The sequence below is a fragment of the Rutilus rutilus genome (genome assembly GCF_951802725.1).
Source record: "Rutilus rutilus genome assembly, chromosome: 1".
NCBI classification, from domain to species: Eukaryota; Metazoa; Chordata; class Actinopteri; order Cypriniformes; family Leuciscidae; genus Rutilus; species Rutilus rutilus.
This window is the reverse complement of record NC_140209.1, coordinates 68800713-68827163: the sequence shown is the minus strand read 5'-3', so window position 1 is coordinate 68827163 and position 26451 is coordinate 68800713. Positions and strand designations below refer to the sequence as shown.

The following is a 26451-nucleotide window of genomic DNA, read 5'->3' as shown; positions in this document are numbered from 1 at the left end:
GGCGTGAAGGAGTAGTTTACACCTGGGTTGTCCCACCCACTCTGCATAATGACTCTGCATAATTAGCCATTCATTCAGGTGTGACACTGACTGAGCCACAATGCAAGGACAATGCCTATATAGAAGAATACTTATATTGACCATTTAAGATTTCGCTTACATCTATCTTGTAAATATGTTTAGCTATTTTATTAAAAATGTTACAATTACAACAATAATTACAATTTCAACAATATTTCAAGTGTACTCTTTCTTTGTAAAAAAAAAAAAGAAAGAAAAAAAAGATTATAGGCCTACATTTTATCATATGTATTCATTAGTTTGAATATAGCCAACATTGGAACATCTAACATCTTAGTCTATGACTTTATTTTTGACAAAAATAGTGTGACTAACGCCTGACTAACGTTGTTTTATTGAAATATCAGGGCATATAAATGTTAATTTACGTTGCTTATACAAATACATTTTATTTCAACATATTCCAGTCGATTTTTACTCATCTCAGTAGGCTATGGCAAAGCAGTTTATTCTTTCACACACAGACACGCGATTCATATTTAGGCTAAACACTCTTTACAAATATGTACCCTTCATTCATCTCACAGAAACGCAAGTCATATTATAGAAATGCGATTCATCTTTTTGCGGTTTACAGGCCTACACTAACGTTATTCCATAACGTTATTCCACACTTGAGAAAATAAAACAGCCTACCTCACTCCTCAGCGCGATCTGCTGCTCATATCAGGAGATATTTCGCCTCATCAGCACTGTGGAAACTTTTCTCCATAAAGGCTATAATGTCTCACTCGCGACCATGCTCGCGACGCGCTTTGTTTACAGCTGATGTGGGCGTTTCACAGACTGAAATGGTTCTCAGAATTTGCATTTGAATAGCGCGCGCTCTCCGGGGAGTGGTCAAATTACTGTGAATCATCTCGTAATGAGCTCGACTGGAGTCGCTCTCTTTGTATACAGATTACAGAAACTAAGAATATTTGTTTTTTATATAAATGACTTCAATTAAAAGCTGCGATCTCAAGCTTTATGCCCGTGGGTCTGTTTGCCTGTTTGACTGAATTTTCGCGGAGTTATAGATCATTTTCGAACGCGTTTCAAACGGGAGTTTACTGACAGAGAGAAGGCAGAAATCGCATCATCTTATTTTTTCTTTATTTGTCAAAAAGCAAAACACTTTATTTTTATTGTGAGTATACAGAAAAAAAATAGAAACTGAACAGGATCGATTGATGTATTACACGAAAATGAAAGATCAAAATTAACAGAGCATTTAGTGTTTATTTTCATTGCTAAAAAAAAAAAACGAGCAAAACGCGCGGGCGTTTTATTTACTAATAAATAAAATACAAAAATTAAATCCCCCATAAAAGTACAGCGATCATGTTATTATAACAGCACTGCATTTCAGAAGATGTCATATTGTTCATTATTATAATGTTAAAGATCAACAACAATCCTAGACATAAACTATGTGTGATCTGCTATTTAAAACGCATGTTCTCGATGTTCTCTCGGCTTTGTCGCGCGTTTATCGTAACAAAAATGGCCGTCGAAAACGTGTGTTTTGAGTAGGACAAAACGCACATTATGAACGTGTAAACAGGTAAACCAAACAGGCAGTGCAAACATGTGTGAAGTGTCCAAACAGGCGAAAAGAACGTGCTCGTTCCCTATAGTGTTCTCGAAATCGCACGTCGAAGGCGTCATTGCTCGAGTCTGTCATGCTTTTGTCCCTGTATGTGGTTTAGGACTCTTGTATTATCATTAAACCCAAGCAAAACAGCATGGAATTATTGATGGAAAATTTGACAAAGGAGAGGATTATAATTGGTGAGATTAAATTAAATTTATGGTGGTCAAATTAAATGGTAAAATGCTGATGAAGTGACTCTCAGAGTGGCTCTGGAGATGAATTTCATCATGTCATCATATCGTGAGGCAGCAGAGACTTAAAACAGCGCGAGCGTCACTCGTGCTTCAGTGTGTGTGTGTGAGGTAAATGAAACCGCACGTCTGCGCCATTCATTCACACAGAGACAAGCAGAACATGCAGGGTTAATATTTAAATAGTCTTTTTGCAGTTTAATATACAGACACTATATATATCGGCTACAGACAGTGCTCCAAGTAAAAAAGTTAGTCTGGAGCCGCGCTTAGATAAAAACACGGAAGCGACTTAAAGCAGCTCCTATTAGTGGGTACCGAATATTCCCGGTACTACAGAAATGCTGGTATCGACACATTTTCAGCACCGACTTGGTACCGAAGTACCGGTACTTTGACAACACTAGCGATAACACTGTAGAAGTTCTGAATGGCCGGTAACTTAAACATTTTGTAGCCAAATTATCTGATGAGAGAAAAAGTTAATTTTCAAACCCTGGTGACGAGACATTACGAAACTGTTCCCAGTGTTCGAACCGCTGCACCACATGGCAGTCAGATAAGACACTATGCAAATATGAAAGATTTGTCTAGTTTTTACCATTACACATTTTTTGAGTTGTAATCTTCTGGGCAAGACTAAATACAATGACTGACAATACAATTACAAAACAGGCTTTAAAAGTTGTATTTAGAAAGGAACAAATGGAACAACACATAGTTTTGTTACAGCATTAAAAAAAAAGAAATAACAACGTAAATAGTTTTAAAGCAGGACCATTAAGAGGGAGAAATCTGCAGAGGCGATGAGAGGAGATCGGCAAGTTCCAGGTTCATACACAGAAGAGTGAGGAAAAACAAAAAGTACGAGACATCGTGATTCACACAAGGAAAAGCACAAAGAAAACACCAGAGGTTGTTTGATCACACAACAGAGACTTAAAACAGACCTTCCTCTTCTTAAAGACCTCTGAGCAACAGGGCTGAAATCTCTTAAAGCCCACAGAGATTCAGACTTGAATGAAGGCCTGGTACTAGAGCACTAATGCAGTGTGGAATGAACACACACACACACACACACACACACGTGATGTACACATACTTCACGTCACTCTTCACTCATGTTCCTATCTGCATATTGCTGTTTTTTTGTTGTTGTTGGTTTTATTTACTAAAATGTAGTTTCTTATTCTAAAGTTAATCATTTTATACAAATAGATTATTGAAATAAATAATATGTAAATGCAATCAAGTATTTTCTTTTAGTGGCAACTTAAGTGGCATTATTGCAAATGTGGCATTATTCCAATTATAGAAGACACTTAAAAAGACCTCAAACAAAAACAAAAAAATCTAAACTTTGACAAAAAATACTGATTTAATGTATTTTAAAATGATTAAATATATATATATTCATAACAAAAGCTGTTAGAAGAGCAGTCAGTCACATCCAGAAAAATGAATGTAACTCTATGGGGCCTCTGCTGGAAGTATATGGCAATTACACTTTCTGGCTAAAACTATATTATCTGCAAAACAAATTCTGACCAGATGGCAGAATTATGCATCTAACAAATAGATCAATATCCTGAAACAACTCCTATTGAATTTTGATCATTATTAAAGGCAGGATTTTTCTAAAAAACTTTTTACCAAATTTGTTTAAACTGTCTTTATATAGCAATACATAATTAAAATGTAAGTAGTCTGAAAAAGAGAGTATAAAAATCGAGTGTCTGTAGTCCTCTCAGGGCTGCAATAAACACAGCTACTTATTCCATTCACTCCCACCCCCTCCCTTCTGGGCTCCTTCCAAAGCCACGCCCCCAAAACACATGAACGCGCGATGCCGACCGCGGCTCAGCTGGAGGACGCGTTTGCCAGCGCCGAGCGGAGAGGAGCGCAGTGCATGTAGTGACATGTCAAAATCACATGTAATAAAATACCTTACTTTATCATTATGAATATAAACAACTAACATGGCTGTTAGTACTCACTATCAAGCTAGCATATCGATACTGGTAAAGTTTAAAATATATTGAGTTTGATTCGGTAATGAGCTAGTAACATAAGGCAAAGCTAAAAACATGTTGCATTGATACACGTTTCCCATTACCATCAGTTACACTGTGATGAAGGTGAATTTCGTGTAAGATTCTAACATATACGGTGTTTTGCATGTAAGAGCTTCCGCGATGAAAGCACTGTTGGCTCTGATGAGGACTAACATTACACTCCGGAGACAAGTGGCCTACCTTTCTACCTTACTAGTATGCAGGTACTGGGAATTTTGACTGCTCTTTCTCTGCCATAATTGTGATTCCGTGCTTCCGTGCCTCTCTCCGTGCCTCTTCCCCTCCTCAAGTCAAACGGGTGCGCGGCTCCTAGCAGCGGGGGTGGTAGCCATGGTAGCGAGGGAGAGTGACAGTCGCCCAGCCAATCATTTAATTCGTTCCGAATGGAAATAAGTAGCTGTGTTTATTGCGCCCTGAGAGGACTAGAGACACTCGATTTTTATACTCTCTTTTTCAGAGTACTTACATTTTAATTATGTATTGGTATATAAAGAAAGTTTAAACAAATGTGAAAAAAAAATTAATGACCCTACCTTTAATGAATGTTTTTTTTTTTTTTTTTTTTTTTTAAATGTAATATTTCATATTATTTTTTTTTATTATTTAACCAGATGATCTCATTGAGATTTAAAACCTCTTTTTCAAGAGAGACTTGGCCAAAATGGCAGCATATTAACAGTGCATAGTTACAAATATGATCACCAAGCATAAGCACAACAACAAGAAACATTTAAACAAGATCCTCAAGTTACATAAACAAACAACATTAGAATACTTAAAAGTACAATTTATATCTAGGGGAGAGGCGGGACGATTGAAACGCGGGACGGATGAAACACTGAGATTTCCTTGAAAACCACTCACGTCATGTACGTCAAATTTCGTCAGCACGTACAGCACGCAATGCCTACCATACCTGCGAAAACATTTCTTCTTTACGTCGTGCCGTTTTGTGAACGGATTTGTCTGTCTTCGTCAAAATAGCCTATTAGAAAGATTACAAAATGCGCATAGGCTTCGCCTATTGTTTGTTGGGCGACAGAACAAAAATGGTTAATATGATCCTTTAAAGGATAACTCGGTAACTCTAGCGAACTCTAGTCACTTCTTCGCTGTTTTTCCCTTTTGTTGTCGCATGTTTTCCCCACGAGCTCCCCCTACAGCTGTGGGGGGGGGCGTATATTTCACAACACAGTCGTAAAAAACTCACTTGCGGCGGCCTCCTCCCCCTCTCTACCGCTGCTCATGTGCGTTTGTTTTGATCGGAGCAAGCCAACTGTATCGCGTGGAGCTATGTCTACCTAGGTGGGTAATCTGGTAATACATCATACATGCGTTTGTGTTTATGTCGAATTGCCGTAAAGCAATTTGTGTTTCGCGCTCGTTCTCGTTCTAGTTCTCGCTTCTCACGAGACTTCCCATTTCTATCTTGCTGGGACAGTAGTGCCCAAGTTGCAAGGTTGGTTTTCCGCCTGGGAACGCTGGGGGGAGCGGGGAAAGTCACCAATATCACCAGAACAGGTTGTTTAACCATCCAAATGATTTCTAGACAGTTTTATTAAGTTAAAAAAGTTACCAAGTTCTCCTTTAAATAAAAATAAATGACAAAATATATTTGTAACAATATGTACATAAGTTACTTGTCAGGTATTGTTCACAAAAATAAGCATTAGATTAATAGTTGCCGTTTAAACTGTTATGTTTCATCCGTCCCACCCCTGTGTTTCGAAACAAAGCACAACTCCCGTTCAAAGTCAAATTTTACTTAAATCATTATATATATTTGTACCGAATAACACATGATACTAAGAGTTGTTAATCACAAAAAAATAACAAATCTATCTGTAACCTTATCTTAGAAAACGACATTTATCTGAAAAGTGTTTCAACTGTCCCGGCTCTCCCCTACCATAGGTTTAAAACGATTTAGTTATTTTAAAAACAGTGACAACAATTTATGGCATCTTTTTCCAAAACTTTCATGCGTTGTTTAAATTCACCAAAAGAAATCAGAGTTCGCAATTGAAAATCAGTCTGTAATGTGTTCCAGGTGGCTGGGGCTGCATAACTAAAAGCCTTCTTACCAAGCTCTGTACGAACCGTAGGTACAGATAACAAGTACATGTTACCAGAGCGTAAAGTATGAGAACTGATATTACGTGACATATAGGAGCAAAGATAAGACGGAAGCATATCCAGCATAGACTTATAAATAAAAATAAGCCAATGTATATGCCTCCTCACTGACAATGAGGGCCAGTTTGTCATTTTGTACAAGGTACAATGATGTACTGATGCCTTACATCCAGTCACAAATCTTAATGCATTATGGTAGACAGTATCCAACAAAGACAAACATCGATCATTTCTATAGAGCAAATCACCGTAATCGAGTGCAGTGAGAAAGGTGGCAGCAACCAATCTCCTCCTGGTTTTCCAAGAAAAACAGGCTTTGTTTCTAAAATAAAATCCTATTTTTAATTTGAGCTTTTGTACCAGTTTATCAATGTGCAACTTAAAAGAGAGCTGATCGTGGATTAATATACCCAAATATTTGTACAATTTGACTTGTTCGATCTGCTCACCATGTATAGTACTGGCAGAACACACTTCCAAGCAGAACTGTTTCCAACTTTGATAATGAATCATCATATTAGAGTGATTTCTAAAGGATCATGTGATAGACTGGAGTAATGATCCTGCAAATTCAGCTTTGCGTCACAGGAATAAATGATCATTTAAAAGTATAATAAATTAAAAACCAATTATTTTAAATTGTAATAATATATCACAATATTACATTTTTCTTCTGTATTTTTGATCAAATAAATGCAGGCTTGATGAGCAGAAGAAACTTCTTTCAAAAACATTAAAAATAGTAATTTTTCAATTTTTTTGGCCTGTACTGTGTATATATATCTGGCAACCCTTCAGTGGAGCTTTAATGAAGAGAGAGAAGAAGAAGAGCTTTATTATTTTACTGAGATGCCGCAGCCTTTCATATTCATATCTCACAGCGTTAGCGCTCGTCTTTTGCATCATCAACATTCTCAGTCATTCTCAATATTTAGTGATTTAAAGTATCAGTATTAGTCTCAGATACAGGATATATTCATTCGCCTTTACAAGCAGGTGTTGTTCGTTACCATGGCAAACGCTTGAGGGTCCATGTTGAACACGCTTCTCGTGTGTAAAAAGTACATTTAAACCTTTACGTGTGTCGTAATTATACATTATTTAAGGTTATTATTTTATATTTATATTTTATAAAATATTGATATAGGACCAGTTGTTGTCAAGTAAGATTCACTCTCTATACTGTCCGGATGCGGGTGTGTGTGTGTGTGTGTGTGTGTGATTATGTGTCTCTGAGATGATATTCACTCGCAGAACTCAAGCTTCTGAAGAGAGAGAGAGAGTGTGTGTGTGTGTGTGTGTGTGTGTGTGTGTGTGTGTGTGTGATTCTGTGTCTCTGAGATGATATTCACTCGCAGAACTCAAGCTTCTGAAGAGAGAGAGTGTGTGTGTGTGTTTGTGTGTGTGTGTGATTCTGTGTCTCTGAGATGATATTCACTCGCAGAACTCAAGCTTCTGAAGAGAGAGAGTGTGTGTGTGTGTGTTTGTGATTCTGTGTCTCTGAGATGATATTCACTCGCAGAACTCAAGCTTCTGAAGAGAGAGAGAGTGTGTGTGTGTGTGTGTGTGTGTGTGTGTGTGTGTGATTCTGTGTCTCTGAGATGATATTCACTCGCAGAACTCAAGCTTCTGAAGAGAGAGAGTGTGTGTGTGTGTTTGTGTGTGTGTGTGATTCTGTGTCTCTGAGATGATATTCACTCGCAGAACTCAAGCTTCTGAAGAGAGAGAGTGTGTGTGTGTGTGTGTGTGAGAGTGAGATTCTGTGTCTCTGAGATGAAGTTCACTCGCAGAACTCAAGCTTCTGAAGAGAGAGAGTGTGTGTGTGTGTGTGTGTGTGTGTGTGTGTGTGTGTGTGAGAGAGTGAGATTCTGTGTCTCTGAGATGAAGTTCACTCGCAGAACTCAAGCTTCTGAAGAGAGAGAGTGTGTGTGATTCTGTGTCTCTGAGATAGGGCTGGGTATTGTTTGGAATTTCACAATTCGATTTGATTTCGATTCGATATTGATTTATTAGCTTCGATATCGATTCAATAATAAGTAAATACACAAGTAATTAGTATATTTTTAAATAATGTGTGCAGTATTACTAATGTTTAAGAACAAATTGACCCCAGTTTCCTGTCATGGTTTATTTAGCAGAACAAACTGTACAATATTGTACATGTGTTGAATACAAACCACAACTGTAACAAACAGGAGCTTTATTAACACCTCTAAAGTGCATGTAACTGTAAGTAGTAGAAAGTATATTTCTTTCTTCCTATACATTCAAGTGATAAAAGAAATGTAAACAGAAGCACAAAATGTGCATACCGTACTCATAAAAAAAAGTGCAACCATAGATATTATAACATTACAAAGTGCTATTTTGCCAACACAATAAATAACACTGAACAGCTGATCAGAGAACCTTTGGCTTATTTACTGTGCCTATATGTAGGACATTACAGACATTTCCATCATATAACTCATAACATTTTAGTACAATAACATGTTAACTCTGAAGCATTTGTGATCAAACTAGTGCACATGCAGGTTTTTGTTCAAGAAAAGCAGCTGGTCTACATGCTCAGGCGTCAGTGCACTTCTCTGGGCTGTGACAATGTCACCAGCTGTTGAGAAGACTCTCTCAGCTGGTACACGACTACCAGGAATACAGAGGTATCGCTTAGCTTGGCATGACAAAAGAGGGAATTCCACCTCATGTTCCTTCCACCAGCTGAGTGGATTAGTGCTGAGTGGTACTGGTTTTACCTCTTTGTACTTCATCACCTCATCTACTGCATCATCTCTTGTTTTTATGGAGTCTGCTTCTGGAGTATATGTCTGCCCAAGGAGATCTGCCAATGCACAAGAGTCTCTTTTCTTCTTGGATGGGGGTCCAGAGTCCTCAGCTGGTTCTGCTTCATTGGCCTCTGCATTTATTGGTCCACTCTGTTGAGAAAGCAAAGGAGTTGTATTGTAAATAGTTATCACCCTTTTCGAAATAGTGTATATAACAATATAGTTAGGTTTAAATTCATAATTGCAGTGTATCATTAATAATAAAAATACATAATGTTTTTATTCACACTATACAGTACTTACTGAGCTTTTTCCAGTTGCCAGTGTCTTAGTGTTATCAGTGAGTTGGGTGAAGACTTCCTCACGCTCATCATCAGTCGATAAAGGCAGGGCCTTAAAGCGTGGGTCCAGGGCAGAAGCTAAGTAGAGTTGTTCCTTTATGCCTGTGTACCTTAAAATAAATATAATACATTTTTATTACAACAAAATATTAAAATTATCATTATGAAATTAGTATAATGCAAAACAACTGTCTTAGAATAAAGTGTCATAATGATAATAAATACCTTTTCTGGAGATCCTGATGCACCGCAGATTTCATCTCCTTCACCATCACAGGATCAGTCGGGGCCGGATGCATCTCTTCCAGAAGTCTTGCTCTCAGAGGGGCGATGACAGAGAGAGTTGGGGTTCCTCCTTGAGATATGACTAAGGTGGCTTTCTTCATTGGCTTCAGAGCCAGTGCAACAGCCTCTGCTGCTGTTATGTCTGCCTCTGTAAGGGAGCTCAGATCTTTCTCTTGTTTTCGTATCTCAGGGGCAAGTAGTGCAGCAGAGATAGCAGCTTGCTGTTCTAGACATCTTTCCACCATTTCAAATGCACTATTCCAACGCGTTGGTACATCGGTCACTAACTTGTGCTGTGGCAGGTCCAGCAGTTTCTGTGTTTTTTTTAGTTCGTGGCCGGCTATGGTGCTCCGGTGGGAAAATGCAGAGATCCGCCTCAGTCTGCCTAGAAGCCTTGATACTGCAGGCATCTTGAGAGCCGCCTGTGATGCCAAGTTTAGGACATGTGCAAAACAGCCAATGTGCAATGTCTCTGTCAGTCCAACTGCTCGTAGCATGCTAGCTGCGTTATCTGTTACACAGGGTTCCCACGGGTCCTTGAAATCCTTGAAAGTTTGTGAATCTGCAAAAAAAAAATAACTTGAAAGTGCTTGAATTTATTTTGTGCAAGAAGTTTTCTGGAAAAAATTCCACATTCACTACGGTCCGCTAATGTGTTATTTCGCCAAAACCTCATAGCCTGTGCATACTAGCTTGCTTGATTTACGTTAGTTATGTGCATTTACGTGTAAGTGTTTCCTGTATGAGGTACTTTGTGTTGTACGTTGCCATGACGTTCACACGCGCAATAAACTACGATGGTACCTCAACATTTGTTGTTGGACACAACAAATGTGTCCCAGGGCTCGCAAAATCGCTAGCCCGACGTCCCAGGGCTATTGTGTTTTCTGAAATAGTGTTCGCTTCAGTCTGGTTATATAATCAGATTCAGCGCATTCTTCATCTTTAATCCGCAGTGGCGCCGAGCAGAGCGGAGCGCACGTCAGAAACAGAGGACAGGGTTTGTGTGTGTGTGTGTGTGTGTGTGTTCATCTAAGCCTCATTGGTCTGTCACTGCTTGTCAGAATATTTGAGATGACCAATCAAATCAAAGTAGGCGGGACTTATGTTCACAGAAGCTGCTGAGCGCGAATTTGAGCAGAGCGACTGACGCTTCAGTTTATCGAGTGCGAGATAAGATGTAAGTAGCTAAACTAAACATTTCACATTTTACAGTTTTTTTTAGGTCATAAATGTTAAACGAATGACAAAAATAATCAGGCAAACGAATATACTTTTGTCGAATTTCACCATTTTGAACTGAAAATAGGCCTATGTAACGTGACTCATGTAATGTAATAAGTTTACTGTCATTGTGAGGGGATAAGAAACATTAACAAAGCCGTTTTCATCATGTTAGGCACAAGATTAATAATGAATGTGTACATGTTGAGAATTAATATAATACAATTTGTAGCCTTCGGTAAATTAAAAAAGTTCAGCTTTAGGTGGGGAAGAGACAGGGCGAGATGAGGAGACTGAGAGGAAAAGTGATGGATAAGAAGTGAGAGCAGGTATTGACAAATAATCTACTGCCCGCTGACATGGTTTTAAAGCTATTTCTTATTCTTTTTTTGGCCTTCAAACGTCTTGAAATGCACATATCAGAGAAATAAAAAATGTAACTCCCTAACAACCTTAAATGTAGGACCTCTTTGATTATAAAGCCCTGTCTACGGCCCTGTATAAGGAATAAGATCAATAATGAATGTGTACATATTGTGAATGAATTTAATAAACTTAGTTAGGCTACCTAGCTTTCCTAGCAGCTTTCAGTAAGTGAACTCTTCTGAGAAAATGATTCAGAAATCAACCTATTAGTTGACCGGTCGACCCTAGTATGTTTACTTTCTTCACTGACAGACAAAAATGAAAAGCCTATATCAGTCAGAGCTCAGCTTTAGGAGGGGAAGAGACAGAGCAAGAGAAAAACTAAGAGAAAAAGAGTGTGATGCTGATGAGGAGAGAAAAATAATCAGCTGCGTGACATCGTTTTAAAGCTGTTGTGAACCAATGTTTTTGGCCTTCAAAACATCTTAAAATGCACACATGTAGATCAGAGAAATCAAAATTTTCTCAGAGGTGCTCCCGAACCCTCCTGACTAGCCTACCTCGCCTTCGGGACCTCAGTGATTATAAAACCCTGCCATCTGCTTGTTAATGAAACTAGTTAATACTGGTCACACTGTTCACACTGGTCACACACATTTCAGTTCAGTTAGTACCAGATGCATGTTTGTATTGATGATTCTAATTTGATTATTTTATATCCAATTGTTGATATTTGGCTACCAAAATCTGAAGAGGGCCTGCCCGAAGGGCCACCAGCGATTTAGAAATTTTGCGAGCCCTTTGTCCCCACATTAAGTCCTTGAATTTGAGGGTATTGGACCTGGAAAGTCCTTGAAAGGTCCTTGAATTTGAAGTTAACCAAGGTGTGGGAACCCTGGTTACAATTGCTGACACTTTGTCATTCAAGCCCCATTCATTCATTGCCTCGGTGAGCAATTTAGCAATATTGTTCCCTGTGTGGCTTTCAAAGAGCGCTCTGGTCTGCAGGATGTTTGACACAAGGACCCAAACAGTTGAAATAAAATGAGACGTGATGGTTACGTACGGGTCGGTCGCTCTGGAGGTCCAGCCATCGCAGGGAAGCGCCACTTTTTCCGCCGACATTAAGGACTCCAAAACCTCCGTCTTAACCTCCATGTAAAGCTTTGGCATGGCCACTTCTGTGATGTGTTTACGCGTAGGTATGGCGTACCGTGGCTCAAGTGTGTTGACCATGTATTTAAAGCCCACGTTTTCAACAACACTATATGGGCGTAAGTCTTTACAGATGTAGACGGCCACGGATCCCGTTATCTTCTGTGCACGAACGGAGCCTGAAGGACATTTGCAGTGAAAGGCTTTGTCGAGTTGTGTCTGTTTAGACTCATCCGGCTTAGCCACGCTGGATTGTTTTTGTTGCAGTAGATCTGCATGGTGTCGAGCTAGGTGGTTGCGCAAGTTAGTTGTGTTGTTACAATATTTAAGAACGGTGTGGCAATGCTTACAGACTACTTTGGTTTTATCCACCTCTTCATTTGTTCCCGGCTTACAGTGGAATCCAAAATGAGCCCAAACGTCGGCTTTTAACGTTGGTGGTGCAGCTGCTGTCCGTCATCTTGCTGTTTTGGTAAAGCGCGTCTTGTATTACACTGAACGCTCTCACTAGAGTGTTGCCCACAGCGCCGCCACTGGCCGGTGGGCTGAATCGATTCATAGGATTTGATGAATCGATATTGAATTGAGAAACAAATAATTGCAATGCATTGATGAATCGATATTTTTACCCAGCCCTACTCTGAGATGATGTTCACTCGCAGAACTCAAGCTTCTGAAGAGAGAGAGAGTGTGTGTGTGTGTGTGTGTGTGTGTGTGTGTGTGTGATTCTGTGTCTCTGAGATGATGTTCACTCGCAGAACTCAAGCTTCTGAAGAGAGAGAGAGTGTGTGTGTGTGTGTGTGTGTGTGTGTGTGTGTGTGTGTGAGATTCTGTGTCTCTGAGATGATGTTCACTCGCAGAACTCAAGCTTCTGAAGAGAGAGAGTGTGTGTGTGTGTGTGTGTGTGTGTGTGTGTGTGATTCTGTGTCTCTGAGATGATGTTCACTCGCAGAACTCAAGCTTCTGAAGAGAGAGAGTGTGTGTGTGTGTGTGTGTGTGTGTGTGTGTGTGTGTGTGTGTGTGATTCTGTGTCTCTGAGATGATGTTCACTCGCAGAACTCAAGCTTCTGAAGAGAGAGAGTGTGTGTGTGTGTGTGTGTGTGAGATTCTGTGTCTCTGAGATGATGTTCACTCGCAGAACTCAAGCTTCTGAAGAGAGAGAGAGAGAGTGTGTGTGTGTGTGTGTGTGTGTGATTCTGTGTCTCTGAGATGATGTTCACTCGCAGAACTCAAGCTTCTGAAGAGAGAGAGAGTGTGTGTGTGTGTGTGTGTGTGTGTGTGTGTGTGTGTGTGTGTGTGTGTGTGTGTGTGTGTGTGTGTGTGTGTGTGTGTGTGTGTGTGTGTGTGATTCTGCGTCTCTGAGATGATGTTCACTCGCAGAACTCAAGCTTCTGAAGAGAGAGAGAGAGAGTGTGTGTGTGTGTGTGTGTGTGTGTGTGTGTGTGTGTGTGATTCTGTGTCTCTGAGATGATGTTCACTCGCAGAACTCAAGCTTCTGAAGAGAGAGTGTGTGTGTGTGTGTGTGATTCTGTGTCTCTGAGATGATGTTCACTCGCAGAACTCAAGCTTCTGAAGAGAGAGAGAGTGTGTGTGTGTGTGTGTGTGTGTGTGTGTGTGTGTGTGTGTGTGTGTGTGTGTGTGTGTGTGTGTGTGTGTGTGTGTGATTCTGTGTCTCCGAGATGATGTTCACTCGCAGAACTCAAGCTTCTGAAGAGAGAGAGAGTGTGTGTGTGTGTGTGTGTGTGTGTGTGTGTGTGTGATTCTGTGTCTCCGAGATGATGTTCACTCACAGAACTCAAGCTTCTGAAGAGAGAGAGAGTGTGTGTGTGTGTGTGTGATTCTGTCTCTGAGATGATGTTCACTCGCAGAACTCAAGCTTCTAAAGAGAGAGAGAGTGTGTGTGTGTGTGTGTGTGTGTGTGTGATTCTGTGTCTCTGAGATGAAGTTCACTCGCAGAACTCAAGCTTCTGAAGAGAGAGAGAGAGAGTGTGTGTGTGTGTGTGTGTGTGTGTGTGTGTGTGTGTGTGTGTGAGTGTGTGCTTGTTTTTATTACTTTGTGGGGACCGCAACCTGACAGCACACTCACGGTGTGGGGCCCCAAAAACGGTGTGGGGCCATTTAGCTGGACCCCACAAGGATTATCACTGAAATGAATAGAAAACGCTTTGCTGATATGTCTAGTGCAGAAATCTGAGTTTGGCCCACAAGTGATGAAAAAAAAGAAATATGTGTTTAAGTGTGCTAAGATTTTGCTCAGTACTGCCCCCTTAAGTCGCTTAATGGTAGTGCACTCTAACACACTTACACACTATAAGCCAATGAAAGGCATGCTTGTTTGTCACGTGGGTCATTACCAAGACAACTACACAGCATACAGCTTTTGAAGTGACGTAAAGTGTCGTGATGGTGACGTTGAATGTCGTGCTGAGGACGTTGGATATCATGATGACGCATACAGGATAATTGGAGGTCGGAAGGTTCCACGAGGGAAAAATGTCTACGCGGGAATATTGAATATAACGTTAAGGTAATTTACCGAATGACAAGTTTGTGACACCTATGCCACAGGATATCAATAATGAAGAAAGCAATAACCTAGATTACAATAAGAAACGTAATAATGACCATAATGCCATAATGACCACTAGCTCAGCTAGCGTTATTATCTTAGTAACGTTAGCCACTAGCTAACATTTGCAGGGATGCAAACAGTGCACTTTTCGTCTGGGAGGGTCTGATTATAATTTCACAAAGTCATCTGAAGCCATTCCATAGCTTAATGTGAGGGACATAAGTCTATTTACACCATTAAATTAAAGTTTACGGAAACTCGTTTTCCCTCCCCCGCGGCTGTCAATCATTTTATCTTCAGTAACGTTATTCAGACAGCGTGCGCGCCTCTACAGCAGGATGCACGGTAAAACTCTCTCCAATATGATATAATTCACATTATAATGCTTGATCTGTAGATAAAAGGCTGTGGATTTGTTTAAAATTACTTTATTTTGTTGGAGTTTGTTGCCGTTTTTAAACGACTAACGTTAGCTACCGTGTGCATGTTAACGTTAGATCACACACATCACAATGACTATGAATCGGCATCAAACGCACAATAACTGTGAAGAAACAAATGATCAATAAACTGTTGAACAGATATACACTAGAATTTGTGCGCTCGACATTTCTTCGCTTTGTGCCGTGAACTTTTAAATGCGCACTTGCTGCACACGGTGACTCCATGATGTTGCTTTGAGCACCTCATTCTGCACACTTACTAGTACTGGCTTTCGTTAGCGACATTATTTAACTTATTAGCTGCTAGCTAGCCTTATGAACTTACTAGCCGCTAGCTTACATTTGAACGTATTAGCCTTGGCATTCGTTAGTGTTTTTATCTTATTAGCCGCTAGTTAGCGTTATTGTCTTACTAGCCGCAAGCTAGCATTATAACTAGCTTACTGTCTGCCTTCTAGTATTATTAGCTCACTATGTTACCTAGCTAGGGTCTAACATTATTAACTATGGAATTATTGAAAAAAATACTGCTCATAAAGACCTAGTTATTAATTGACCATGATCAGGCATTGGCATTAAATTTATTGTCTACTTGTCCTTCAGACAAGCAATGCTACTCTCCCCGTGTCACATATTAAAATATTTGTAATTTGTGATGGCTCAAAGGTCATTGGCCAGGGAATTAAGGCCATCTAGAAAAAAATAGCCAACTCAATTTCATGTCACAGCCCATAAAAACAAACACACACACACACATACTTGTGTTTGTTACTTTGTGAGGCCCCATGACTGGGACATCACTTGTGGGGTCCACCCTTTCTAGAAGAGGTACACTTCTTAAAAGATCAGAACACATTCATAAACACAGATCTCACTTGATAATCTGAAAATTAAGAACTTTTGCACAAGTGAGCTGTCACATGAAATTGGCAGTTTCTCTTAAAAGCACCAATTAAATTCAATGTGAAGTGAAATCACTTTTACAACATGGCACTTGACAGAATCTGCAAGTCACTAAAATGATTGTGCCAATATGTTTTGCAAAATTTTCTAAAGTAGAAAATCGTCATACCCTGTCAAAATCGTTACCTTTTGTCACAATATATACAACCTGGAAATTAAAATAAATGTAACCTAAATTTTGCCACCTGTATTTACACATTAAAATCTACACATCAAAATAAAATAGCATTTACAAAAATTCAGAACAATTATTTCAATTTAATTAGTGAAAATACCTGGTTTGGATAAGTGATCAGCCCCTTAGAGTAACCAATATAAAATTGCTCAGGTACAACCAGTCACTTTCCAGATCACACACCATGCAAATATATATATATATTTTTAATTTGTTCCGGACAAGTGGACAAACATTAATGTCAATCCCTGATTTTGCAGAGGTCTTTAAACAGTGGTACAGAAAAAAATATGTATTTAGAAAAACATTTGGATGATTTGAGGATGTTTTTTTCTGTGAGTCACATCAGATTAAATGGTACAACTGCGCAAAAAATCATATTTAACAATTTCTTTGTCAACAGGTTTGAAGTAATTGCCCTTGCGATGCAGATGCACAAGGTAAGTACAGTTCAAGTAGTAGCCATATCGAGTAGTTAAATGACAAAATACAGTATAATGTCTTTTTGTATTCTTTGAGTAACTTTACTTTGCTGAAAAAGTATTTTTATTCTTGTAAAATGGGCAACTCAACTTTTATGCATACACAATGCAGTGTTTCCCCTAGGTTTACAGCTTTTTTTGGAGAGAATAATCCTGTCAGACGCAGCACTGCTGTGAACTCGCATTCACGTTTAAACACAATTTAAAAAATTTATTATTCAATGCATTACTTCTATATAATTATATATTAAGTTGCTCAGGCGAGTGGTAAAATATTTAACCATGCACTTATATTAAAATCGCATAGCCTACATTTTAAATTAAAACTTAAAATTGACAAAAACAACTGACTCTCATGCCTTTTCTTTTGCATTTAAATATTAATACAATAAATCTTGCATGTCACAAAGAACTTGTTTTTCCACCTCCGCGAATAAGACGAGTGTTGTTCATTATGTCGCCTTGTATAGGTAAATTGTAGTTTTCCTTGCTTTACCCCGGTCTTAAAGTGAAAAAAGTAGTATTTAATTAAATACATTTATGGTGAGATTACTACATTTTATTTGATTAATCACACTTATGGTGAAATTACTACATTTTCAGGTCAATCTGTATTCATTTTGACCACAAAACATGTGTTGTCACTTTAATTCAGCGCGTGTAGCTCAGCAAAAATAGACTCGTTGCGGAAACGATCGCTGCACTGCTGTATACGCACCGCAACTGGAACGGATTGACGGACTGCAACCGCGTTGCGGTGCGTATACAGCAGTCCAGCGATCGTTTCCGCAACGAGTCTATTTTTGCTGAGCTACACGCGCTGAATTAAAGTGACAACACATGTTTTGTGGTCAAAATGAATACAGATTGACCTGAAAATGTAGTAATTTCACCATAAGTGTGATTAATTAAATAAAATGTAGTAATCTCACCATAAATGTATTTAATTAAATACTACTTTTTTCACTTTAAGACCGGGGTAAAGCAAGGAAAACTACAATTTACTTCAACAAGGGACATAATGAACAACACTCGTCTCTTTCTTCTTTGAAAGTTCTTTGTGACATGCAGGATTTATTGTATAAAGATTTATATTATGCAAAAGAAAGGGTATGAGTCTGCTGTTTTTGTCAATTTTAAGTTTTAATTTAAAATGTATGCGATAAGTACATGGTTAAATATTTTACCACTTGCTTGAGCAACTTAATATATAATTATATAGAAATAATGCATTGAATAATAGTTTGATTAAATTGTGTTTAAATGTGAATACTAATAGTAATATTTTTTAAAATAAATTTGCTGATAACTTCTGGATTTGAAATACAATGTGTTTGTGGGACAGCCGGATCAGTTACACACTGCAAACGCAGCTTATGTGAAAGCACTTTAGCGCGTGCTGCTCCTGCACCGCATACGCACTGCAACACGCACTGCACACGGAGTATGTGTGACTTGGAGCAGGAGAGCTACTCCGGCTGCTACTCGCAGTAGAGCGAGTGTTGCCATCTTCAGTTCAGCGACACATTTCCCGCCGTGCACTCTCTGTCCACTAGTGCTCATCTGTATGTGACGCAAGTGTTTGTTTGTTTGTGTGTGAGTGTGCGTGAGTGCGCACTCATTGGGATAATTGTAAACGCGCAAACACAGACAGAAAAGACATGCCATCGTTGAAATAAGATAAATAACATATTACTTAAGGGCTATTTAGTTTTTTTAATAAAATAACAAATTGTAATCTGGCGCTATAAAGAAAATCGAATCAAATTTGATGGGGCGGGGTGCCCCCCTTATAATGGTAGGGGAAACACTGCAATGGAGTTGCATAAAGTTCCTGGAATATCTAATTTGGTCTGACAGAGTTAATGTTGGACATGTGTTCCTAATATAATACAATGTTCACAAATTTAGTTTTTTTGGTGTATCACATGCAATTGTGTTAACAATTCGTTATAGCCTAAATAGTGCAATTACATTATTCGGCACAGGAAGTCAGTAGGAAGAGGTTGCGACTTAAGCCGGAAGGTGTAGCACTGCAACATGTGCGTAGTGCCACAGACAACACATGTTTTTTGGAGGCACGATACATAAATCCAATAAAAGGCAAGTTTAACATGAAATGTTTTACAAAATATTTGATTTACCACAATTCTGGATTATTTATGCAGACCTGCCAACCGCAGCGGATACGCATTTTGACTTCAAAGTACGCTGGTACGATTTGTCACTCTAAACTACGCAAAAACCTGGTGACGCCTCTGTGCACGTGCAGTCCTCAAATCAAGCTACAACAAAAGAAGAGTTCGACCAATCAAAGCGCTGGGTTCATTCCCCAAATAGCAAGCAGGGATGATTGACAGATGCGTAAGGCCTATCATTAAAAAGAGACTGAAAATCGACACCAATAAAGATTCTCGCTCGATCCCCCTTCCACTCCCGCGGCCGACGTCTGACTGATGTCATAAGCGAGGACAGTACAGTACGGTACTTCTGACTCCTGATTCTGAAGGTAAACGGCCTGGGGTGGATGTGGAAAGTTGATTGTTGAGTTAACTTAATCTTATGGATTCGATGATCACACAGATCGCATGGATTATCTTAAAGGACAACTCCAGTGAAAAATGAACCTAGGTGTAATTAACACATGGTTACCGAGTCACGAACGCCGTCGATAGGATAGCTGGTCGATAGGAGTTACGTTTGTGAAATCTAACGTAGCACGGTGTTCGTCGCTCGATTAGTCGAGACTGTTTTCCAAGATAGATCCTGCATGTAAAGGCGTAATGTACTGTCTTTATAAAGTATCTTCTTATTAAACTGTCTGTACACTTACAAAGTTCTCAATGCTTCGGTTTGCATGTAGGGACCCTCATTATGTTACCTCGTTAGTGTGAGGCTATTTTGAGCCTTGTCAGTGGTATTAACTAGCGATTTACTTTTACTTACTCTGTGCCCAATATACTACTGTTATGAGCTAATCTGTTTTTAAAGATAAAACTCTATACATTCGATTTTCATGAAAACCCATCGCGGGGAACGATCGACTCGGTAACCATGTGTTAATTACCCCTAGGTTAATTTTTCACTGGATTTGTCCTTTAAAATACTCCGTTAAGTTATTCATGGTCACTCAGAAAACAGGAAGACATCATTCAGTCATGCAAATAATAAAATGCTCAAGTAATGCTGAACTATAAATCTTGAAATCGCTATGGTTTAGTGATTATGAAAGTGCTGTGATTTGTGGATTAGCCTACCGATAAGCGCGAGTCTGGAGAAACAGGCGTTTATTTATTCATTCTCAGTGTTGAGAAACATGTTACGTTATTGTGTTAATTATGTTACATATATTTATTTTGTATGAAAACTAGCGTGTTAGTTACTTATGGATTAAAAAGTACCGTTGTCTCAGTGCTGCGCGAGCTCTCTCACAAACATGGACGCACGCACACAGAGAGAGAAGATCATTGTAAAATGAAAATTGACTGGCTAAGTTTAAATTTTCTTCTTGCTTGATTTTTTTGTCAAAAAGCATTTAGTATTATCCATCCCTGCTTTTAAAATTCGTTAAATGACGGACGTTTTACTGTTAACACAGCCCGGATTTGGAGCTTATAATTTATATTATTTTTAGAATAAGTGATTCGTTATGCTATTATTTGACTCCTGTCTATTCATTGTCAACTGTTTTCTATAAATATGTTTGTATTGGCTAACATTTATTCAGCTAATGCGTGTCCTGTTTAAAATGTGCAATGTTCAAATGCAAAGACAGCACGTCACAAATAGAAGCCCTTTTCCCTGTGGTATTTAGTATCATATTTGGATATGGGAAAATAAATTATCTAAATTATAATAAATCTTGTACACAATGTTGCTATGTTTTTATATTTTTCTATATATATTTTTCATTTTACTGTGTTCTAGGGGTTTCTTAATTTTAGACTAGTTGACCAGCACACATTATATGCAATGCAATTATATAATGCATGTGTGTCGTCGTCCAAACCGCCCATACAATCACCCGCCCCCCCTGGCGTCGGTACGCAAATTTTTTTTGCAAGGTTGGCAGGTATGTTTATGTATATTTTTGTACAATGAATTTAGATTGCCTTTACTGTCAATAACAGTGGTTATTGACAGTAAACGCTTGCATTCTTGCCACATCAGATCCGATATCTTTATGCATTTTTTGTTGATAGGTCGTGGTGTGTTTGCCCTGTCCCCATTTCAAAAAGGGGATTTTGTTGTGGAGTACAGAGGAGAAATGTTAGACTCTGCTGAATCCCAAGCCAGGAGGAAGAAGTATCATCCATCACAGGCAGTTTTTATGTTTGACTTCTACTGGCATGGCAAACAATGGTGGTAAGAATCTAGTCAGCATTCAAACAGGTTACTTTTTCAATAGCATACATGAATCCTTCAATAACAAGTTCACTTTTTCAAAACTCTGTAAAAACTCGTTATCGACCATATTATGTACCCAATTGAAAAAAATATGAATGGACAGTGTTAAAGGGGAACACCAACAAAATTCTTTAATTGGTCTATGTTCATAAATCACTTTAAGTCATAATTTGACTCTCTTATCAAGCAGCTCTCTTACCAAGGGAGATCAGAGCTGGTAGTATTGCTACATCAGCTGGAGACATGGACTATGTTCTGTCCAATGGGCTAAGATGGAACTTTGTGAAATAATGAGTAAATGTGTGAAATAACACAACCATGGCAGCACAATGGCTTTTGGGACACAACATTTATATTTTATGTGATAAATGTTGGTCGCATGGCTTATAGCTAACCTTTCTGACTTGTCTGCTAAAGACAGAAAAAAGCCAGCTTGCGGGCTTCATGCACATCCACAGTTGTTGCGTGCACGACAGATCTACCCGGGGAAACATTAGAGGGTTTTTTTTTTCCATTCAGTCGGTTACCTTTGAACTTAACGGATCCTTCTCCCTCTCGCTGGTCTATGTGTTCCGGGACAGGGCTCCAGACTAACTTTTTTCACTAGGAGCGCTGTAGCCCCTGACTGAAAATTTTAGGAGCGCAAGCAGAAAATTTAGGGGCACACCTTAAATCAGCTTGCAATGCAATTATTAAAATTTCCCCCAAAATAACTGTAATACTGACAAATTCTTTAATAATAAATAGACTTAACATACAGAAATTACAGTGTGCAGTTTTATCTTAAGTTCACAGGCTCCAGACTAACATCTGACGGCAGCAGCATCGCAGACACTGAGCTGGGGCTGACAATAAAGCACTAAGCTTAATTTAGAGTGTAGATGAAATTAACTTTAATTATTATCATTCAAAATGTCTTTATTAATTAAAGGGGTGGCTTTTTTTCGAAGGCTTGATTGTGTTTATGGGGTTCACTGTAACATGTGTTCATGCTTCGTTTGTAAAAATTCACATTATTTTTCACATATTTAACCATTATTCTTCTCTGCTCTGTCCCTCCTTGTAAAAACGGTCGGATGATTTCCTGGTTCTATGAAGCCCCGCCCTCAAAAATGGGCTCAGATTGGTTAGCTGGCCCAGTGTGTTGTGATTCGCTACTACCACAACAACTCTTTTCAAAAGCAACATAAAATGGCCTTGCCCCCTTTATGTATTGTGGTCCCAGAGGAGGGCTTTATGTAAATATTGGGCTTAGTGATGTCAGCAAGCCCACAGGAATGTCGTGTAGTCTCTATCATCCGTTTCTGTAGTTCTTAGAAATTGATTTATTTAAAAGCAAATATCTCCCTTTGCTTTAAACTTTGAACGTTGTAACTTTGCAGATGTTGTTTATGCTCAAACAGCAACATTACACACTAACTAAAGTTAGAAAAGTGAAATCGTGTTTTACCACCCTTTTAAAAAAGCAAAACGAGTAAAAAAATGATATTAGGGAGTGAAAATAGCCAACAAGCATCCTACTGTTTACAATGGTATTTATTTTTTTAAACAAGTGTTTAAATAAGAGTTTTCCTACACAGGGTTCCAGACTGCGACCATTTTTTGAGAATGTGCGAGTTAAATTTGTGTGTGGTCGCATTTGTGCGAGTGCATTGGCATGTAGCCTACTAAGATAAATTCACGCATGAATTTTCCAGCATTGAACTTGTTTTAGCGCCCGCCAAAGTGAATTTTTGTCCCGCCAAAGTCTTATTTGATCGGTGAGTAATGTAGATGAACTGCCGCACTTGTGACAGGGCTTATGTTCAACTGAAAAAACAAGCAGAGAGAGAGGGAGAGCGAGCCCCGGTCGCGCGCACACTCTCTCTTCGGAGCCAGGCGAAGGTGTAAACAAGACTTCACCGTCTCCAAACTAAGCGCTGTCTTGCTCTCTCCCTCGCACATATTAATCAAAATAAATCGACACGGTGCTAAAAGGTCGGAGGACCAAAGTTTCATGTAGAGCATTCAGAGAAAGAGATTTGTGTCCGTTGTATGTAAACACCTTTTGGTATTTATCGCAGCAGGCAAAAGGTAGGCTATGATTCCCCTCTCCATCATGCACAACCGAAAAAGACTGCCAAATGTCTGATTTGAGGTTTCGTGATATTTTTTTTGTAGTAAATGTGCCTTTCTTTAGAGAAGTGCTTACATCTGAAGCGCTTAGGCCTATATCTGAAGCACTAGAGGTGCTCTTTTCCTCGTCCATGCTGTCTATTTTAAACTTGAAGCTTTCGAATTCGAACACGGAGCAGCAGGAAGAAACTGTCTCTAAACAAGTGTGCGTGAGATTAGCCCCCGCCCTACCCCAAACGACAACATCCAAGTTTAGGCTGCTTAAAACGTTTTTATTGCTGCCAAACAGAATCTCCCTCACAACTACAAATTATGTACGCTACTTTAATCATTTATATATTTTACTTTACACTAATATTTAATTTGCGGGAGTGCAGCGTAACATCCCCCCGCCCGCACCCGCAAGTGCACCTTTATCATCCCGCCCGCTCCCGCAATGACCTTTCAAAATTTGTCCCGCGCCGCTCTGTTTTGCATCGGGTCCCGCGGGTGCAGAACTCTAGTGTGAATTATGCTAAATAACATGTCCTGAATGCTGGAATAATCACACAACGTGCATGACACGTCCAATTTGCGAACTAATGACTCCTTTGAACAGATTCATTTTAATGAATGGTTAAAACAACTGATCTTTCCAACAGTGAACTTCTTTGAAAAGCATATGACTACATTTTTCCACACAGTGCTATCAAGAATCGATAAGAGAATTGTTCAAGAATCGGATCGATAAGCAGAATCATCAGTGGCATTATTATTAGAGATGCACCGATAACAATTTTCTAGGCCGATTCCGATGCCCGTGACTGGCAAGTTCGGGGGGCTGCGCTGTTATTGGTCCGAACTAATAAACGGTCCGTTAAGCATAATGAGTAGCGCATTTTCGTTCTGCTTTCATTTTGTTTGCATTCGCTGCTCGGCAACATTGTGGTCGCGTCAGCGCGACCTAAATAAATATCTTGTCGCACCGGGCCGGCAGGAAAAATGGACGCAAACTGCGAGCAATTGGTCACAGTCTAGAGTCCTGCGGGACCTTTGAATGTACAAAATAAGCACTGCTATCCATCCCACAAGAAATCCAGGATTTGATTCAACCACACACAAAAATCATGTGACCTTTATCTCAAGCTTATGTTTAGCTATAGAAAGGCCTTTATATTCTTTTAGGTCCTGTAAATTATTTGTATTTATCATTTGTTTTTGGCTTCTTTTAGCATTGATGCTGCTGTGGAAAATTCATCATTGGGGAGGCTGGTCAATGATGACCATGTTAATCCTAACTGCCGGATGAAAAAAATTGTTGCAGACGGAAAGCCACATCTAGTACTGTTTGCTTTACAAAACATAGAGAGAGAAGATGAACTCACATATGATTATGGAGGAAGTGATTGGCCTTGGAGGGTAAGGTATACTATATTAGAACATGTGGGTTAAAAAAAATGTTACTTAGCATTTTGTCATCTTTTCCATTGTAATATTACAACATGTAATAACTTTCCTAGCAGAGTTGGACAACTATTGGTTGCTTGAGCAATGATTAAAAAATTGACTGTAATCCATGTTTTAGGTTGATGAACACAGCAACCAGGTACTGATGGAAAGTTCCAACACAAGGGTACAAGACGTCATTGAGGTTTCCCCTTCAATTCTGAAGGTGAGTCGTCTTGTTTGGTGAACATGCCAATACACTTTCACCATTCAAGTGGGAAGCAGCAATCATATTCAAGGTTAATGTTGTGGCACAAGGTAGTTATTTGTATTTGCTTCAGAGTGTTTGTGTAGTTTGAAAAACACTTTCTCTAGTTCACCCTTGTGGGAACCATGTATGACATTTGGGCTAAAAACCTACTTTAAAATGTTACATTCCTATTCATTTTGTTCTTCTAATGTGGAAAAAATCCTTTTAATTGTTGTCTCTTTTAGTATTGCCCAAAACAGAGTTCTTCCATCACTTGGTCACATGTTAGTGTATAAGTACATGTTTATACACACATAGACTGGTCTACCCTTGTGGGGTCCAAATATCAATTCTAGAAATTCTGAATTCTTATTGATTTTGTCATTGTAACAAGAAACATTCCTTTTAATTGGAGTTTCTTTTGGTAAAGACAGATTTAATCCACCACTTGGTCATATGTTAGTGTATAAGTACATGTTTATACACACATAGACTGGTCTACCCTTGTGGGGTCCAAATATCAATATGGCTGATAAAAGTCTTCTATATTTCTTATTTCCTATATATTTTGTCATTATAACAAGAAACATTCCTTTTAATTGGAGTTTCTTTTGGTAATGACAGATTTAATCCACCACTTGGTCATATGTTAGTGTATAAGTACATGTTTATACACACATAGACTGGTCTACCCTTGTGGGGTCCAAATATCAATATGGCGGATAAAAGTCTTCTAGAATGTTCAATCTTCTGTCCAAAATCAATGCATTGAATTCCATTGTCTTTTGATGATTAAACATCTGATTTTGCACATGAATTGGTCATGTGTGTTTTAATGAGTACAAACATATTGTTGTTCATGAGTTTACTGCTGTAGTGTTTGATTTCACAATTATTAAATGTAATTCATGTTACAGGTTGATGGTGGGCATTCTACCCATGTGGCCTTTGAACACAGCAACAAGGAAAGTTCCAACACAAGGGTACAAGACGGCATTGAGGTTTCCCCTTCAATTCTGAAGGTGAGTCGTCTTGTTTGGTGAACATGCCAATACACTTTCACCATTCAAAAGGGAAGCAGCAATCATATTCAAGGTTAATGTTACTTCTCTTGTCCAGTAGCACAAGGTAGTTATTTGTATTTGCTTCAGAGTGTTTGTGTAGTTTGAAAAACACTTTCTCTAGTTCACCCTTGTGGGAACCATGTATGACATTTGGGCTAAAAACCTACTTTAAAATGTTACATTCCTATTCATTTTGTTCTTCTAATGTGGAAAAAATCCTTTTAATTGTTGGTGTCTCTTTTAGTATTGCCCAAAACAGAGTTCTTCCATCACTTGGTCACA

The 26451-nt window shown here is 38.9% G+C and overlaps 3 protein-coding genes across 4 annotated transcripts in view; 2 read left to right on the top strand and 1 right to left on the bottom strand.

The window, feature by feature from the left end:
* The window catches only part of LOC311295045 (NACHT, LRR and PYD domains-containing protein 3-like), an 87822-nt gene that overhangs the window by 27552 nt on the left and 33819 nt on the right, over positions 1 to 26451 (top strand). The window lies entirely within an intron of this gene.
* Positions 8069 to 10538, bottom strand: LOC311295893 (E3 SUMO-protein ligase ZBED1-like). 2 transcript variants are annotated; one of them, XM_084417444.1, is made up of 4 exons: positions 10333 to 10536; positions 9469 to 10090; positions 9206 to 9353; positions 8069 to 9052 (listed from the first exon to the last, which is right to left on the bottom strand). In XM_084417444.1, the coding sequence occupies exons 2-4, from the start codon at positions 10023 to 10025 to the stop codon at positions 8639 to 8641; spliced, it is 1119 nt and encodes a 372-aa protein (XP_084273570.1). In that variant the 5' UTR covers positions 10026 to 10090; positions 10333 to 10536; the 3' UTR covers positions 8069 to 8638. The 2 variants fall into 2 exon arrangements, with proteins under 2 accessions (XP_084273570.1, XP_084273569.1); XM_084417443.1 differs by having other exon boundaries at positions 8070 to 9052; positions 9469 to 10538.
* LOC311295023 (uncharacterized protein) overlaps positions 14695 to 26451 on the top strand; it is a 37810-nt gene continuing 26053 nt past the window's right edge. The window contains exons 1-7 of the mRNA XM_084416194.1: positions 14695 to 14800; positions 16830 to 16866; positions 18897 to 19011; positions 21111 to 21273; positions 24642 to 24828; positions 24995 to 25081; positions 26023 to 26127. Of these exons, the coding sequence (XP_084272320.1) occupies positions 16852 to 16866; positions 18897 to 19011; positions 21111 to 21273; positions 24642 to 24828; positions 24995 to 25081; positions 26023 to 26127 (672 nt within the window). The 5' untranslated portion in view covers positions 14695 to 14800; positions 16830 to 16851. The remainder of the gene's footprint in view (positions 14801 to 16829; positions 16867 to 18896; positions 19012 to 21110; positions 21274 to 24641; positions 24829 to 24994; positions 25082 to 26022; positions 26128 to 26451) is intronic.